Below are 18,542 nucleotides of genomic sequence, written 5' to 3'. Positions count from 1 at the left end.
TCTCTAACATACTTGTACACTAAGACTTGGTGTATCGAATTTTCCTACAACAGCCAAAGTGAAGTATCTTTAAAAGTAGGAATATATTAAAGTTGCTTCTATTTACTAATCCAATTAGACTTTCTTATTAGTGCCTGCAAATTATATAATTATAATTAGTGGAGTAAACAAAATACGATATCTAACGAACGACTCGAGCTTCATTATATTGCATGTTGCACATGTCTTGCCAGTTTGCAGACTATTGTACGAAAACGAGATTTACTCAGTGCACGTATATAATTATCATTTTTTTTTCTTTTTTAATTAGTTATTCACGATAAAAAAAATCTAAACTTTTAGATATAAAGTTATAAACAATATTGTTTGAAAACTTCACCCACAATTATTAACATTTTTAGTTTTTTAACAAAAAAAAAACATAATCAAGCTAATTGGAATATCTTTATGCTTCAATCATGTAATAATCAATGAAAGAAGTAAAAAGATTTGGGACCAAAGAATTTGTTCCTTCATGCCACCATGGACTCCACCCAACACACCAAAATTTCTTTCCCTTTTGTTTTCTGTAATTATATCCAAAAATTAATTCAACTTTTTTTCGGGTCATGTCATGTATGAAATTCCTTGCTAATATTTTCAGCAATGAATAAATAACTATATGCTAAATATATTACATATGTATATTTGGGCATGTATATATGACACATAGGAATAATGACGTTTTTTTAGTATGGACACCTAATTATTTCTTAGATTAAAATTTAAATTGTAATATATTAATGTCACAACAATTATAAATTCCATCAAATAAAATGTGAATCAATATATGTTTTTCTGTAATGAAAGAACATTCAGCTAACCAAATATGTGCGGTAGGTAAACCACACTTGCAGCATACACTCTCGTATAATACTTGCAAACCATACGAGAAACGTAAACCACAGTAGATTAACCATTACGTGACTGAATAAATATAGTTTTCGACTTTGTGTACGTGGAGTTAGTAGAACTATATCCATTTCAAGAAATCGTGTAAAGTCAAAATTCCCATTCTTATGTGCTTTATTTATGCCTTATGCATCCCCACATTATAATTTTTAAAAGCATTTATGAACTTTAAAAAATATTGAAAATGTATTTCTACATAATAAAAAAAAGTAAAAAAAATGTCAATTGCTTCAACTTCAAGCCATTAAACAACCTTAAAAAAAGCTACTTAAAAAAAAACATATATACTTAGGACAATAAATTTAGACTACCCCCAAAAATAGCAAAAAATAAAAATATATTTATTTATTATTAGACCCCCGGAATTTTAATTATTTGGCCTTCCTCAAATTCCAAAGCCATGAAATACAGTGAAATCTCCCACTTCAGCCACCCCCACCACACGCTCAAGCCCCAACACACGGAGGCGCCGTTCAAATGCGACGGCTGCAAGGAGGTCGGGATCGGCTCCTCCTACAAGTGCGGCGGCGCCGCCTGCGACTTCGACCTGCACACACACTGCGCGATCCCGTCGCCCACCGTCGTCCACCCTTTCTACACGATGTGCTCGTTCCAGTTCCTCAGCCGGCCGCCGGGTACGGAGGCGCGTTACTGCAACGCGTGCGAGAAGCGCGTGACTGGATTCGTTTACCACTGCAGGACGTGTGGGTTTGACCTCCACCCTTGCTGCGCTAAGCTTCCGATGGTGCTCGCCGACGGCGACACCAAGTTGCACCTCTACAGTAAAGTCAACGCGCCGTGTCACAGGCATATATAGTAACCCTATTTATTATTTCTCATTTTTCACTATTTTATATATGCAAAAATTAATTTCTAAGAGAAATTAATAACGATTTATTAATATATATCTGCAAATAAAAAAACTATTTTATTAATATTTGAAAAAAAATACATTTTAAAATAATTGTAGCATGTTTTATTTTTTAACATTAAGTACATGTTTTTTGTAATTTTATGTGTAAATTAATTAATTTTGTTACATTATTGGTTTTTTTTAATTATTATTATTATTATTATTATTATTATTATTATTATTATTATTATTATTATTATTATTATTATTATTATTATTATTATTATTATTATTATTATTATTATTATATTTTTGGATTTAATTGTATATACTCTAACAATATTCTCGTTTTTCGAATTACAATTCGATTTGTTTTTCAAGAATATTCGAAATAAAGCTAGAGATTATAAAACCTCTCAAAATATTCCCAATCAAAATACATTACACCAACAATAATATCATTTGAATTCCAAACCGAAATTCGATTGTATTATTTTAGTAGTAGAGAGAAAAAAAAAAATGGACGTATATTTAATTGTCATTTATAATTAATCGTAATTAATATCGTTCGTTCTTCGTATTTATATATATAACTAATATGCCATTACATAATTCTATTTTTTTTTTTATTTAATTGCAATTCATTTGTGAAAAAATGGTAGGATAAAAAAATTAATTATTATTTAAAAAAAAAAAAGCTGTGATCAGGTGTGGGAGGAAGGGGAGGAGCTGGAGCTACAGATCCACCTGCCATAAGTACAACTTCCACGTGGCGTGCGTGAAGGAGATGCTAGTTGACAGCTGGCACGGACTATACGACGGGTGCAGCTACACCGGAAGCAGGAAATCCGATACTCGGATACCCAGCTTAAAAGCCACGCTGGAAACTCACAGTAATCACACCAAGGGTAAAAGTGGAAAAGCACAGAAATGCTGTGAGGTGGCTGGATTGGCTTTGCAGTTTGTTGTGTCCGCTGTTCTAGGGGATCCCACCTCCCTTATCGCTGGTGTGGTCGGCACTTTGATGTCTAAATAATTAATTAATACTATTTTTATATTTAAATAATAAATAAATAAATGCGTTGACTGGAGTATGACTTATGATCTTAATCAGAATTGAACTTCATCAAATATTTGTGTTAATGAGGTTATATACTTATATTAATATTAAGGGTAAATTACAAACCCCCGAGGTATGGTCAATTTACGAAGAAACCCTTCTTGTTTGGATAATTACATATACCCCCCTCAGCTATGATTTTTTCTTACTTATTCACCCTTATAGTGTCAAATTCAACATAATCATCTAGATTTTGTGAAATTTGTTCTAGTTTGTACTCATTTTGTGTAAAAATACAGTTTTGATGCATCACAATATGATATATAGAAGCTTAAAAACACATATTATGACCATCTTGCTTTAAAATGTCGAGTTCGAATAGGATAATACGGGTACAAAAGTGATAATAATCCTTATAATCTCTAAAATTCCACGAAATTTGAAACCGCAAGGGTAGACGTGTAAAAAGATTTATGATTGAGGGGTGGTTATAATTATCCAAACAAGAGGGATTTTTTGTAATTTGACCATACCTCAATGGTGATTGTAATTCCCTAATATTAAAAATTTAAAACTTCCAATGTGTCAAATTATTTGTTTATTTATTTTTATTTTAAAATTTGAATAACCAATACAAATAAATAATAATGTATTGCGTGGACAACAATGAAAAATTGCATTACAAAACAATTCTTATTTATAAAATTACTCAAAATATTATTTAATTTATCACAAATTTATTTACTTGTTCCGCAAAATCCGCAGTTCTCCGATCCCCGCGGCTATGGGTAATTGCAGATCGTGCGAGATTACATCCGCCGCCACACTCACGGCGAAGTTAATCCTCCTAAACGGCGAGCTTCGAGAATATTCGTGGCCGGTTAAGGTTTCGTATCTATCGCCGGAAAATTCGGATTGCTTTGTTTGCAGCTCCGACGAGATGGAGTTCGGCGAATTCGCGGCGGCGATGAGCGGCGACGAGGTGCTGCAGCCTAGGGAGTTATATTTCGAGTTGCCGCTGCGGTGGCGGAACCACCGGCTGCGGGCGGAGGATATGGCGGTTTTGGCGGCGAAAGCGAGCGTAGCCCTTGCCGGAAAATATAGGAGCGATTACGGTGGTGATCGGATGAATATTAGATGCTGTTGTTGCGGATGGAGAAAGGCTGCCGACCATTTGATTTTATTTAGTGAGAAGGAGCGGCCGCTCCTGGCGGCGGACGGCGGCGGAGGTGGTGGTTCCAAGGGACGCAAATTTGTCGCCAACTTAAGTACAATAGGTGAAGACTGAAAAATTAAAACTTAAAAATAAATTTTAAATTTCCCTTTTGATTTACCTATTTATCTTTGGGTTTATTGCAATTAGTACCCCTACGTTATATCGAATTGTTAAACAACCATCCTATGTTATTTTATCAGCAAACAGCCCCCTATGGTTCAATTTTTTAGCACACAATCCCTAACTAGGGGTACTAATTGCTAAATAAAACCAAATCATAGGGGTATTTTGTCAATAAAATAACATGGGTAGTTTTTAGCAATTTGATCTAATACAAGGGTACTAATTGCAATAAACTCCTTTTAAAGAAAAATATATTAATTTTTTTTTGAATGTTGTGGCTTGTTATATGTTACAACGAATGAAATTAATCGATTGTATGTATAATATAAGGGACATATGAATCTTAATCTGGCTACATCTATATTATATATTGAATATAATTGAGCTAATTTCAACTAAGTTCATTTATTTTATTTTTTGAAAATTCGACTAAATTCGGAATTTTCAAAACTGTAACTTTACCCGCTACGCAATTTCGATGCAATCACGACAACTTGACTTTCATAATAGAGAAAATACATAATCAAATATGAATAAACATAGTAATTTATCGAGAAAAACATGGACCGGAAAGAGGCGAAATAACAAAATAAATTGTTCGTCTTGATAATTAAAAATAAAATTACAATAATTTGCAAATTATATATATATATATATATATATATATATATATATATATATATATATATATATATATATATATATATATATATATATATATATATATATATATATATATATATATAATCAAGGAGGGTTCATTTCGAGTTTGATAGCAGCTACCAACTGATCGTAAGCATCAGCCCACGCGCACTTCATCTCCGGCGACCACATTTCGGGCACTGCTTCCTTTATTGTTTCTAGCAATGCATATTTTGTCACCTATATTGAATTTTCCACACAAATATAATCAATTAAAAAACATTTAATTTTATTTACAAATTAATTAACCAACTTAATTAAGTACCTCAAAGTGTTCATCAGCAACACCATATTTGAAGTGTGTAGTGCCCAAATCCCTGAGAGTTGAGTCTTTGATTGTAACTTTGCCAGCTTTTCGAAGCTGCACTGCCGATTCACACGTCTGCAATAATTTCATTCATGCCCCGTAAAAATAAATTTCGAGAAAATTCGAAAACTTTCTTGCAATATACAGTAGAACCTCGATAAATTAATAACCTCGCTTAAATAATAATAATTTATCCCGACCCCGACTCGGTAAAAACGTACCAAATTTTTGGTCCGATAATTTAATATTTTACTAAATTAATAGAATTTTGCTAGTCCCGTCTGCATTAATTTATAGAGATTTAACTGTATGTAGCTAATTTATTAAATAAAAAAAGAAAAAAAAGGGGGTGGGGGGTGGGGGTGTACCATGACAAAAACAGTGATGGCATGGGGCTTGAGCTTTGGATTAAGCTCCAAAGGAATATCTGAATCATTCAAGAATGAAAAAAGCTTCTTTGCAGACGGTGCAATCTCGAAGATCCTGCGAATTTTCGACCAACCGAACGAATTAATTATGTCCATATTGAAAAAGGGATATATGTATAATAAAGATGAATGAATGAATTAATTAATAATTAAAAGAATTAAGATCACCTGAGAAAAAACTTGAGTCCCAACTCAGAAGCATTCTTCTTCATTACATTCCATGATTTTGTGACCAAAGCCTCCTGCTCTTCTGTAAAAGCTCTCACTTTTAGATCCCTACTTTTCCCCATGCCTTCAATTTAACAAAATAATAACAAATAAATAAATAAATAAAAGAAAACACACAAACACAAACACACAGTAAAAGATCTGCAACTTCTTACATGAACTTGAGATCCTAGGAGTTGTCAAAACAAGACAATATTCCGAAGCATCCCTTCTGAGCCACGATAATCTCACCGGCTGGTGACATGGAAATCCCAACCTGGAAATAATTCCAGTGCCACTAATAGATCCAATACTACTATTGATCTTCAAGATGCTCATATTTGAAGAGAGAGTGTGTGTGTGTGTGTGTGTGTGTTTGTGTGTTTTAACTTTAAGAGGAGTAATAAACTAAAGGAAGTTTGATTAGCCTTTGAGGTTTATGTAGAGACAACTTGTGTCATTGTTTTTTTAGTCATTGTCCCAACACTATGTATAATATAGTGTGTGTGTGTGTGTGTGTGTGAGGTCAGATAAAAAACCTACCTTGACCATATTAAATGAGTCAAAAAAGGCAGTATATAATAGCAAAGAGTTGTGCCATATTAATTAATTAAATATAAGCAAAGATAACAACAATACATAAGTGTATGTCAAAAAGATGTTTGGGATATACAAAAAACGAATATTCCTACATTTTCACCCACACCCATAACTCACATCAGGAGTAGCAACAACCGGCTCGAACGGAATCTCAACTCTCTCCTTCACAACACACCGAATTTCACCGCTCTCGAAAACAGGTACCTTGCCAGGTGGACAATCGACCAAACTTCCTTTCTCGTCATTCTTTTGCAGCTTCAATAAATCAAGAATCTTAGGTAGATTATCCCGTTTCCTCAGCTTCGGCTCAAAGCCAGCCAAACTCAAGATAGTGATAACCCCAACTACAGTTAGAGCCGCCTTTGCTGCTGCAGTTATAAAGACTTTAACCCGTTTGAACGGGCCCTCTAACCCTGGTTGAGTCTTGTTATTTCTGTCTGGTTTATCACCACCATTCACATTTTTTAACCCGCCGTTCTGAACGAATTTGTGAGTTAAAAAGCCGTTTTGGGAGTGAGAAGGGCGGCTTGGATACGGTGGAAGTAAGAGATCGTGATTATCCTCTGTTTCGCTAGCGAAAGCAATTGCCTCGTTTATGACTTGATATTCGTTGCCTTTGTATTCCTTCAACTCTTTGAGAAGCTTCTTTTGGCTGTACTCGATTTCGGCCAAGGCTGATTCTTTCTCGTACCATTGTTGTTGTTGCAGTGCCTAGTAATCGAAAATAGAAACATGAGGGACATACGCGTAATTTGAAGATTTATTTAGAGCAAACTCGTATATAACTTAGAAAAGTAAATCGCATTGAAGATGACGAGATTCTTGTAAGGAAACATTTAGTGACTATTAAATGTGCTAGAAATGTTCGATGCAAAATTTCAAGATATAAGTTCGATATGTCATTCTCTACGAATGAAAATCGGATTTGCTTCGTATAAACTCAACGGTAGCTTTCGATTATCTGTATGCATAAAGTTTACTTAATTAGGCATATCACTAAGTCGATTACTAATTATAGTTCGCCCTTAATTAGAAACTATCGGTTCGAACAGAAACCACTAAAACGAAAGGTTTTACTAATGTGGCAAATAACCAGTGTCGAGATATGTCGATCTTCCAACCGAAACTATGCCGAGAAAATCGAAAGGGAAACATTAAACAAAGCATTGATAAAACCCTAAAACAGTTCTGAATCTCTCATATATATATATCAATAGCAAAGCAATCAACACAGAACCAATCAATTAAACCCTAGAAAAATGTTATACCCAAGACAAAACCCTAGAACAGTCATTCACAATTTATTAAATTTCTGCAAAAATTAAAGCACCTGCAGTGAAGTGAGCTGGGCCTCAAGGGATTCGAGAGCATCTTTTATACCGAGGAGACTCTCTGTTTCTTCTTCGTTATCATCTTCTTCGATTTCTGCATCTGGTTTTGCTTCGGATTCCTTCGAATCGCTTTGGTTAGCTTCGTTATCGGCATTGGAAGTCTTGTGGATACAGTTGATGATTTTGGACTTTAAATCTGAGGTTTTTGCCAAAACCAGAACAATTCTCTCTTCATCCATGTGCGTCTGAGCTACGGCGGCGGCGGCGGCGGAGGAGGGCGGCGGTGGTGAGGGAGAGGGGTTTGAAAGCTGCAACAAATAAAATTATACCCTACAAATGGGGGAACCGCCAAAATCCAGCGAGTTGTGGTGTTAAGTGAAGGTCTGCAGAAAGCAGATAGTCGATATTTGCTAGCTGACCCAAGGCAAAAAACTTGTTTCTAAAAAGGTCCAATAACTTTGTCTTTTCGTTCAAAATGATCCTACTATTTGTGGAAATTGGACCTAAACTTTCGATTTTTATGAATAGAAATTTTGAGGTTTTGGAATGAGAATTTTAATTCCCACAAAATTTATCTTGTAGAAAGACAATCCAATTTCAAATTAATCCATCAATTTATTATTTAATTTATTTCATTCCTATTTTTCACAGAGAATTTTCACTCATGATATTTATTTTGCTTAATTATATTTAATTTTCCCATAAAAAAAGGGTCAATTTACGAAAAAATCCCTCTTGTTTGGATAGCTACACCTACCCGCTCAACTATGATTTTTTTCTTACATCTCCACCCTTATGGTGGAAATTCAACCTAATCGTCTGGATTTCGTGGAATGTGCTCTATTTTTTTCTCGTTTTGTGTAAAAGTACTGTTTCTGATGCACCACAATCTAATATATACAAGCAAAAAAAAATACATATTATGATCATCTTGCTTCAAAATTTGGAGTTCGAATGGGATAAAGCGGGTAAAAAAGTGATAATATTCCATATAATCTCGAAGATTCCACTAAATTTGAAACCGCAAGGGTGGACGTGTAAGAAGATTTATAAGCAAGGGGTAGTTATAATTATCCAAACAAGAGGGGTGTTTTCGTAGTTTAACCATAACCCGTGGGTGCTTGGAATTTAACCAAAAAAATAAAAATAGGAGTAAGTAAACCCAATTAGTTGCTAATAAATTCAGCTACTGAACGACGTCGTTAGATGAAAGCTGGAGTTCAAAACTTTCAACCAATCAGATGACTCCAAAAAGAATCTTTTCCTTTTCCCTTCCGCTGTAACAAACTCAGAATTCCCCTTTCTCTCTCTTCCACCACTATATATATACTGCACAGCAGCAATTTTCTACACTCACATTTTTCACACACACTCTCCCAAACAGAAAAAATCAATGGCGATCCCTCCGCGAATCCAGCTCCTCTTCCTGCTTGTAATCCTCCTACTCATTTCACTGTTCATCTCCGCCGCAACCGCCGTAGACGGCGGCTCCACCGCTCCATCAATTTCTCCTACTTCCACCCCCTTCCAGGCCATAACTCACACATATCCACCAGCTCTCTTCGCCACCATCCTATCCACACTCGGCTACCAGGAACTCTCCACCGCCGCCGTAACCGCCAACCTCTCCGCCACCGCTCCACTCACCATATTCGCCGCCTCCGACGCCTCTCTCCTCACCTGCGCCTCCTGCTCCGTCCCCGTCCTCCTCCAGGAGCTCTCCATCCCCGGACTTTACCCCTTCCACTTCCTCCAAACCCTAACGTTCGGTACCAAAATCGAAACCCTAGCCCCCAACCGCTGCCTCACCCTCACCGGCGACGGCAAGAATAACAGTAAGCTGTTCGTCAACGGCGTCCAGATCACGAGCCCTGACATCTTCAGCAACGGCCTCGTCGTTATCCACGGCCTCCAAGGCTACGTCTCGCATCTCTCTCCGCTCTCATGCAACGTCGAGCGGATGACGTCATTGTCGTTTCCTTCGCCGTCTCTCTCCTCCGCCACGTCGGCGCCTCAGTCGCTGTTCGTCATGCGCCTGATGCTGAAGGACGCGATCGTCCGGCTCCGCGCCACCGGTTACACCGTCGTCTCGCTCGCGCTCCGCGTGAAGTACGCCGATCTATCGGAACTGAAATCGATGACGATCTTCGCGCTCGACGATGTCTCGATCTTCTCCGGCAACGGAAATGCCTACCTCTCGAATTTCAGGTACCACGTCGTGCCGAACAAGCGGCTGACGGCGGCGGAGCTCGTGAGCTTGCAGCTTGCGACGCCGTTGCCCACCATGGACGCCGGAAACAGCCTGGTGGTGACCACCGCAGGCGGCGGAGGACTTCTGTCGCCGATGAAGATCAACTACGTGAAGATTACAACCATCGATCTGCTGCACAACAGCAGGATTGCCATCCATGGAGTGTCGTCGCCGTTTCCCCATATGAACCAGCATCAGCCGTTCGATCTGGAGAGCAGTTCTGCTGAGATCCGACGGCCCATGTGCGATCACTTTGATTGGAACAGTGGGACCTGTGTGGCTGAGGCACGGGTGCCACCTGGCGTTCTGTCGACCGTCGATTTTGAAGATCATCATGACTGAAGTTCTGATTGACTGGTTAGTCAACTTTGTTGAGTTTGAATTGTATGTCACTGTAGGATGACAAACTTTACTGAATCATCACTGTACGTACGCTTCTTGTACTCTCTGGCACTGATCATTTTCGGCGGTTATGTTATGGGAGTAAAATTGAGGTGATACTTTTCGTAATAATAATAAAAAAAAAAAAAAAAAAACAGAATTAAAAATCCTGTTGCGTGTGTGATTATTTGATATTTTTTAACTATATTAATTCTACTTAACTACTTTTAGTTGATCATTTATTTTACATTTAATATTAATCATAAATTAGTGCATTTATATACTTCTTTTCAAAATTTAAAATTAATTTACAAAAAAATACAAACTTGTATTAATGTAATCAATTTTCATTAGATCAACTCAATTGCATTTGGCGCAGTTGAATCTTGTAAGTAGCATGTAAAATTAACCAACAAATATGACTCAAATCGAACATATACATGTTTTCCGACACTTTGTAGAGAAATAAAACACGAGATGTAAATCAATGGAATCGCACCCAACACATGTTTTTTCAGACTTGTTCGAATTTTTATCAAGCTTTCAAAGATGTTTTTTAGCAACCGGTTCAAGCTCAAACGAGTTTTAATAGAGCCAAAAAGTATCGAATTCGAGTAGCAATATTATGCATGTCAAACTCGAGTTGAGTTTCATAACTTGTCAAAACGAAAACGTGTTCAATATTGGTTCGTCATGTATGTTGACAAAACTGAGCTCAAACGGGCTTTATAGTAACGATCTCAAATCGATATCGAGTTCAAATTTACGCCAAAAGAATGCCAAAACCACATTGGATCAGAGTTAGAATGCAACGAAGTAATTAGTAATGTTTATTTATATTTTGGAAGAAAACATCAAATACGGTAACATAAGAGCGTAATGTTTATTTATATTTTAAAAGTACCACTTGCCACAGCCACATGAAGCAGCCAAGAAAGCAAACGACATACTGACGAAGAAAAAAGACTAAAAAAACTACCACCACTTTGTACACATCGAAGCATCACAACGGACTATAACGTAAAATATAGATAAATTATGCAAAGAGCCCGAGCATAAACTATATATATATATATAGTCGAGCTAAATTTTCTTCCATAGTAGCATCTGGAAATAAATAGCCTCGGGGGAGCCAAAATATGTGAAAAACCGCCACTTCTTTGTCATGTTATTTTATGTACCTTAATATAGAGAGCAACTCCTATGGATTCATTTGATTAGCCTCTGCTGGTTTGTTGAGATCGAATAGATTATCTGCAGAACTTTCTTCTCGAGCACGCTTACGTGAAAACTGTTGAAGATTCTCGTCTGAAGTTCCGGATGCTGATGCTTGGCTTACTGCTTTTTCACCTCCTACAAAATATATACATATATATTTACTAAGCTATTTTTCTAACGATTGAACAGACTATACACTATTCTGTTTTTAGGTTTCAAGTCATTGGAGTAAATATTCAAACAACAAAGTATAACGAAGGCCAGTGGTCCTAAGCAAATGCACATGCTCAATGAAATTCCCGACAATTTGTAACCTTCCGCCACCACAGATAGTTGAATAAAAAATTATGGATTCAACGGAACTTACAAATTGAATTGGAATTGGGATTTTGATGGCTTCAGAAAGGACATAGAAAGTGACCTTCTGCAAGACAAAATTTTCAAATGCAAAATTGCCTTGCAGTACAAACAGAACCGAGACTCACTATGTAGTAAATCCTTTCTAACTGTTAGCTTATGCATCTGTTCTGATATAGTTAAAATGCAGGTGTAGTGGTACAAAGTAAGATCATAATGTGGGGATTAGTTAATCAAGCCTAGTAATCTTTATATTGTTTAATTAGAATTTCCCCCTATATCTATTATGATTGAACATAAATATTACTTTCGTCGGAAATGAGCAATACAATCGTCGGAAATGAGCAATACATGGATCTACGAAAAAGGGTCCCAAGCAAAAAAATTACCATAGGACTGATCAGTTGAAGTCTGACATTTATTATCGTTACTCGATTGAGCGCTCCACCCAACAGTCAACTCCCCTGCCTTCTCAATGTTTGACTGATACGGAGCTATATTGTGAGTAGTAAATTGAAGTGGAGCTAACAAATCATTCTCAATGCATTCATACCTGCAAAATTAGCAAAATTGCTTCATCTTTTGCAGTTCAAAAATAACTCCTCCTTAGACAACTAAAAGTCACATTTTTTTTGGGTTTCCACAAAAAAAATAATAAGAAACAAATATAGTTAAACTTACATTTTCTTGCAGAGGCTATCAGTGATAGCAGAGAGATCAAGAACTTGCATCTTCATTTGCATGACTCGTTCCTCAGAGTACTCATCGAACGGCTCCTCGAGAAATTTGGACAGCTTCTCAACATTCGACTCTAACTGCTGTTGTTGGTCTTCGAACAAGTGCTGTTTCGTTTCCCTAACCTTTTCGGTCATCTCATCCTTAAACAGTTCATCGCCAAACATGTAGAAAGCAAACGGGTAAGAGTATGTAAGAGCCCGCCTTGACCTGAAGAGTCTGTAAAGCCCGTTTGTAACCCAGCTGAAATCTCTCAAGTTCGACTCGTTCGCTTCCAAATTCGATACTTTCTCCTTCACTGTCTCGCTTAGTCGAGATTCTTGCTTGAAGGAGTCTGTATGAGCTTTGTAGCGATTGTGGTAATGCATGTATCTGTAGAGCTCTCGCTTTGCACGCTCGGACTTTTTTGCACTGTCTTCTTTGTATCGACCACAGCTGTGGTTAGCTATACTTGACCAAGTATGATCTCGGCCTGTAGCTCCACCACACAGCCAACTACAGTAAAGTAGTAAGATATATGTAAATTATGGTACTTATAAAAATTAGATGCAATAAAAACTAATAAAGCATGCTTACCAAAATGGCTGCCCGCATATGCAACTAACTAAATTACAACCACCATTCTTCTCAACAGGTTTGTGACACTTTGGACAAGGCTTTGTATGAACAGTAATCCAATTGACTGTCTCGGATTCGTCCTGACATTTCTTGGTCCAGAGCTTCCACATCAAGCACGAACAAGGAGAATGTGCTTCCGATACACAACTGAAACAGAACTGTAAACCGCAAGAGCATTCTACCTCAAAGAATTCATCGTTTTCTACCCGTATAGCATTCCCACAGTGAGGTGTACTGGGACACCATTTGGCCATTTTGTTGTCTTCAATGTACGATTCGATAAGAAATCGGTCAAATTTCTCCGCTAGATCAGGGTGTCTTACGCTGACTAGCTTTCTAACAACAGCTTCGTCGCATATTGCATTGCATTTATGGGCCATACACCTGATCCTCTTGCTTTGCCCCTCGTTAATTTTGACGATGAAATGCTCTGTCCAACCTAAAATCCCACAAATTGAAACCAAACAGTAAAGAACTGATTGTCTCCTGATTTTTAATATTTTATGAAAAGATTAAACTTGTGTCTCTCAAAAGAGAGAATGCAAAATTGAACCATAAAGGCAAGGGTGCTTACAGTTGTTGCAGAAGCAATGGCCACAGTCCATTAGGGTAGTATCTTTTGCAAGTGCATCATCCATACATATATTGCACATCACCGTCGAGGTAGACTCTTGAGGATCAAGGTCAATAACCTCAACCGCGGTTACACCTGCTTCAGCAAACATGCACTCTTTCCCCTTCTCAACGCAAACTGCAGTCAATTTCAGAACATCCCACCGATAGTGAATGAGTAGAGTTCGGGCATGGTGTTCTCTTACAGATAACAAGTCCATCACTCTTTGCAGATCTTCTCTCTGCACAACATGAAATCTCACTTTCAGTTTGCCGAAGCACAGGGGAAAAAACATTCCATACCATTTTTTATGAAGTTCGATAATCAAAACAAAAGAATGTAGTTAGGTGTATACTGAACTAAGAATACGGAACTATGTAACTTATTATTACCTGTGCAGCCAAGAGAGACTCTTTCGTAATTACCTGAAGCAGGCACAACAAAAAGTCAGTAAACAGTTCCAATCCAAACCAATGAGTTAAAACCCCAAAGCTAAGTGTCGTAGATCTACAAAAAGATGTTGTACTGCCAACACATAATCCGAGACTAACGTAACAAAAGAAAAACCCGTGCAGGAAACCAAAAGAATAAAATTAAAAAATCCCAAAAATCAAATTGCAAACTACATTGACAAGTTTTACTTCAACAGAAGGGCAAAATATCATTAACATTCCAAATAAACCATGTCTACATTGTACAATCGCCAAATCGATAAAATCCGAGCCTTTTTTTTTTATATACAGTCACAAAATCAGTGATCTTAACTTCAAAAGCATGAAACAACATCATCAAATTTTCTATTTCATCAAATCCACCCAACAAACTTCCCCTATTTATTATTTGCAAACAATTAATTAAATCCAAAATTCAGTACAATCAGCTCATCGGAAACTGCTCCTGAGTGGAATTTTTTTTTTTTTTTTAATTTAAAAAAATCAGAGGCGAATTTCAACAACTCACAGAAGAAGCTACACTATAATAGTATAATGTATGTATATATATACCTTGGAAGAGAAGGTTTTAGTCGGGGCTGAGCGAACATCGGATTGCTCGTCATCGAAATCGTAGAGCTGCTCGCCCTCGCCATCGGAAAAGTCAGAATCCTCCTCTTCTTCGCTGTGGCCGCTGCTATAGTAATCGTCCTCCATAAATACTGTACTTATTGCCTAGTTTCATAAAATCTGTATATACATGTAAAATCGGTGGAGATAATCGCCTTCGAATTGGTCACCGTGATCGGCTTCGGCGATCGACGGCGGGTAATTTCCGGGGAAATTTTCGCCGGCAATTGTACAGATAGGAAGAGTTGTAGAGAGAGAGAGAAACTTAGAGAGAGAAGCTGATAGAAAGAGGGGTCTTTTATTGTGTGGAGTGGGGTCTGTAGAGTAGTTTATACGACGCCGTTTTCCTTTTCTTTTTAGTGGTTTGTGAAGCTTGTACGACACCGTTCTGTAGGAGGTGTGCGATGGAAGGTGTTTAAATTTTAAGGTCAAATTACGCTCACCACCTTGAGGTAATGTCATATTACGAAAAAAATCCCTACTGGCGTAATTACAGTCACCCTCTCAACTGTGTATTTCCTTACACGTTCACCCTTATGTTGTCAAATTTACATAGGGGTGTTCGTCCGGTCAGTTCGAACGAAATTTCGGTACATGCCGATTACTAAACCGGTAATTCAGTTCCATATTCACGATATGAAATATTAGTATTTAAACTAAATTAATCTAAAAAATAAATAAATAATTTATTATTAATTATTTTTTATAAAATTTCGATGATTCAGTTATTTACCGAACTGTACGATAAACGATATGAAAATTTGGCCTACCGATATTTCGGTATGATTTTACCGAATGAACACCTCTAAATTTACCAATTGAAAGGGTTTTTTCGTAAGACAATACATCGTTGAGGGGTGGCTGTAATTATGTAAACAATAGGATTTTTAAGTAATTTAACCTTACATCAGGGGTGGTTGTAATTTTTCTTAAATTTTAATTATGGCATGATTGGTATACAAGGAAAAGAGAAGATAAATAAATAAATAAATAAATAATTAATACAATGGAATTACGTAAGTAAATAAAATTATATAATTACTCTAAATTGTCCATGAAAACTACATAAAGAATTAGTTATAAGACCAATATAGCTCAGAAAATTAAACAAATACAAGACCTATATAATTTGATTTTTAAAAATTAATATGATGATAAATTTGTGTTATATGACATCATAAAGTAAATGTGTAATATTTATCAGCTTGTTGAGTATATATTTAGATCATATTCAAACCCTATTGTGGAAAAGGCTCCGAGATAAATATTATCTGATGGGGGTCAACTCGGCACTTTTGGGCCGAGCACGCCATACTCAAGATTAGTGGCTTGAAAGCCCAACGAAGAAGAAAAGATAAACTCATAATCAAGGTGACCCAAATACTTTATGCGCAAAATCTAGGCGAAGAGAGAGAATGGAGATGAGACAATGTCTTCGCCGGAAAGAAAGCACAGAGAAAGAGAGGCCAACGAGCTCGCACAACTGAAAGATCGCTGGTATACTTCCCCTCACAAGATGTCAGTTCGCAAGATAAGAATGTGGATAGGAGGCGAGATCATAAGCGGGAATTATGTGAGGAAGATTCGAGTATATTTTCCATAAAAAAAATAAGAAAAATGTAAATTAATGATTAAGATTGATTGATCGATTAATGTAAGACCGGATAAAAGATCCTCATTAGGAAATCAACCATATATAATTAGCTATATAAATAAATGTACGAAAAACTCTATTAGAGTTACGCACACAATCAATAATCCAATTTATATCTTTTTTTTGAACTCTCTCTTTCTTTCATAATCTATGTGTCGATCTTGTTCATACTTGCTAGCCTTAAATACGGCCACGATTGAGCTTCTCCGACGAACAAGTGAGCATGGTTCGAAGAGAGGGATTGAAGGTGCAATTTTTGTGCCATCATCACCTAAGCTAACCTTTAGTGATTATTAGTAAGTTAATTCTTACCTTTCTTATTGATTTTCTTAGATAGTATATAGACTAATAACCAAATGAATATTTAGCATAAGTTGTAATTTTTGGTTCACAGTTTCATTTGTGATTTGTGATGGTATTTGGGAAACAAGTTTGATTTCTCTCTCTCTCTCTCTCCCTCTCTCTCTTTTAGTTAATATATAAAAATAAAGTTTATTCCTTATTAATATTTCATAAAATTGGCCAACTATTTGTTTAGTTTAGTAATAGTAAATAAATTAACTAAATAGCATTCCTGTATTATTATATATATATACATATTACTATCAAACTTTATCAATAAGCTGGAATAGCTCAGTTGGTTAGAGCGTGTGGCTGTTAACCACAAGGTCAGAGGTTCGACCCCTCTTTCTAGCGAATTTTCTTTTTTTTTTTTACTTTTATATGTCGGTGGCTAAAAAAAATCGACGGAATTATCCCCAATTTACGAAATCCCGATTTTTCCAATTCTTTTCGGAATATAATTTAATTTCTCTTTTAAAATAGAAAAAGTAAAATAATAAATCTGCAGGCTTAACCCAAGCTCTGAGATAGAATTAAAAATAGATACATTGATGGCCCAATCCAAAAAGGCCCAAGTAATCTGCAAGTAAGCCCAAATAGATACATTAGGCCCAAGTAGTACCTAATTGTCATATTAAAGAAAAATGTTAATTGTATAACTAAAGTGGTGTCTCAAAAAAAAAAAAAAAAAGTTGTTTTTCCTCGTATATCCATTTTGGCTAATTTCATATATGGTTTATCATTATACTTTAGACATTGCACTCTCCATTTTTAGGTTCTGCTCATACTTAGCTCTCTATATGTCTTGAAAATTTGGAATGCCCTTCACTCTACATTAGAATTACAAGTTACACTTCATTTCCATTTAAAAAAACGGGACTAGTCATAAAAACGTGTTCTAAAGAAACACGTTGAATATTTTTTTTCCCTCAAAATTTTTTTTCATAAGACAACATTTTCTAAAGACGTGTTTCAACAAATATTTTCGAAAAAACGTGTTTGATGACATTTTTGAACATCAACAACTTCATATTTGTATCCGTTTGTTTCGAAATCACTGTAAGTCACAATGTTTTGTATTCTTGCTTCAGAAACCGAGACGAGAAAAGCGGGGAAATCAAGGAAGAAGAAAGAGGAGATTTCGACAAACTTCTGTTGCAGTTCAGACTCGTTGCGTATCCTACTTTTAAGGTTCGATTTATTGTTCTTAACAAATTACATAGTTGTTGCATATTAGTTTGACCCGATTTTAAACTTAACATTGCAATAAAATTTGTTTTTTCGTTGTCGGAGTTCGATGATCCCTATTTTTTTTCTTCGAATCGCACGATTTTGACAAATTTTGCAGTGGGGTAGTGTGTTTCCACTATTTAGTTCATGAAAATAGTATTCATAATTCAGATGCAAGAACTATATATTTTTCTTTGCTATTTTTCCCTAAAAGATAATTTGATAATGAAAAATACTTTTATTAATCAATATTACTTATTTCAATTTCTTTTTTATGAAATTTAAAAAATTCCCCACTCACACA

At 36.1% G+C, this 18,542-nt stretch overlaps 6 protein-coding genes and 1 non-coding gene across 8 annotated transcripts; 4 read left to right on the top strand and 3 right to left on the bottom strand.

The window, feature by feature from the left end:
* The first annotated feature begins 1,259 nt into the window (after positions 1-1,259).
* LOC105952069 (Cysteine/Histidine-rich C1 domain family protein) lies at positions 1,260-2,935 on the top strand. Its single transcript, XM_012975573.2, has 2 exons — positions 1,260-1,758; positions 2,513-2,935. Exons 1-2 carry the CDS (start codon positions 1,352-1,354, stop codon positions 2,838-2,840), a joined length of 735 nt encoding a protein of 244 aa, XP_012831027.2. The 5' UTR covers positions 1,260-1,351; the 3' UTR covers positions 2,841-2,935.
* Positions 2,936-3,580: 645 nt separating this feature from the next.
* LOC105952070 (uncharacterized) lies at positions 3,581-4,228 on the top strand. Its single transcript, XM_012975574.2, has one exon. The coding sequence runs from the start codon at positions 3,649-3,651 to the stop codon at positions 4,150-4,152; it is 504 nt and encodes a 167-aa protein (XP_012831028.2). The 5' UTR covers positions 3,581-3,648; the 3' UTR covers positions 4,153-4,228.
* A 521-nt stretch (positions 4,229-4,749) lies between these two features.
* Positions 4,750-6,245, bottom strand: LOC105951994 (anaerobic nitrite reductase HBII). Its single transcript, XM_012975490.2, has 6 exons — positions 6,024-6,245; positions 5,809-5,932; positions 5,581-5,695; positions 5,171-5,287; positions 4,950-5,085; positions 4,750-4,857 (listed from the first exon to the last, which is right to left on the bottom strand). The coding sequence occupies exons 1-5, from the start codon at positions 6,184-6,186 to the stop codon at positions 4,951-4,953; spliced, it is 654 nt and encodes a 217-aa protein (XP_012830944.2). The 5' UTR covers positions 6,187-6,245; the 3' UTR covers positions 4,750-4,857; position 4,950.
* Positions 6,246-6,426: 181 nt separating this feature from the next.
* Positions 6,427-8,161, bottom strand: LOC148765106 (plastid division protein PDV2-like). The gene is made up of 2 exons (XM_088814113.1): positions 7,778-8,161; positions 6,427-7,158 (listed from the first exon to the last, which is right to left on the bottom strand). Exons 1-2 carry the CDS (start codon positions 8,015-8,017, stop codon positions 6,544-6,546), a joined length of 855 nt encoding a protein of 284 aa, XP_088670239.1. The 5' UTR covers positions 8,018-8,161; the 3' UTR covers positions 6,427-6,543.
* A 955-nt stretch (positions 8,162-9,116) lies between these two features.
* On the top strand, positions 9,117-10,577 carry LOC105951995 (fasciclin-like arabinogalactan protein 21). Its single transcript, XM_012975491.2, has one exon. It carries the CDS (start codon positions 9,172-9,174, stop codon positions 10,369-10,371), a length of 1,200 nt encoding a protein of 399 aa, XP_012830945.2. The 5' UTR covers positions 9,117-9,171; the 3' UTR covers positions 10,372-10,577.
* A 650-nt stretch (positions 10,578-11,227) lies between these two features.
* Positions 11,228-15,358, bottom strand: LOC105952071 (putative E3 ubiquitin-protein ligase ARI2). Of its 2 annotated transcripts, XM_088813219.1 has the most exons (8): positions 14,956-15,358; positions 14,344-14,376; positions 13,913-14,192; positions 13,297-13,777; positions 12,667-13,215; positions 12,375-12,538; positions 11,996-12,052; positions 11,228-11,763 (listed from the first exon to the last, which is right to left on the bottom strand). In XM_088813219.1, the coding sequence occupies exons 1-7, from the start codon at positions 15,097-15,099 to the stop codon at positions 12,027-12,029; spliced, it is 1,677 nt and encodes a 558-aa protein (XP_088669345.1). In that variant the 5' UTR covers positions 15,100-15,358; the 3' UTR covers positions 11,228-11,763; positions 11,996-12,026. The 2 variants fall into 2 exon arrangements, with proteins under 2 accessions (XP_088669345.1, XP_088669344.1); XM_088813218.1 differs by lacking the exon at positions 11,996-12,052 and having other exon boundaries at positions 14,956-15,338.
* A 1,930-nt stretch (positions 15,359-17,288) lies between these two features.
* TRNAN-GUU (transfer RNA asparagine (anticodon GUU)) lies at positions 17,289-17,362 on the top strand. Its single transcript has one exon. It is a non-coding gene; the product is annotated as a tRNA-Asn (tRNA).
* The last annotated feature ends 1,180 nt before the right edge of the window (positions 17,363-18,542 follow it).

Source organism: Erythranthe guttata, chromosome 14 (assembly GCF_056151865.1).
Source record: "Erythranthe guttata isolate IM_541 chromosome 14, IM_541, whole genome shotgun sequence".
Taxonomy (NCBI): domain Eukaryota; kingdom Viridiplantae; phylum Streptophyta; class Magnoliopsida; order Lamiales; family Phrymaceae; genus Erythranthe; species Erythranthe guttata.
This window is presented reverse-complemented; position numbering and strand designations above follow the sequence as displayed.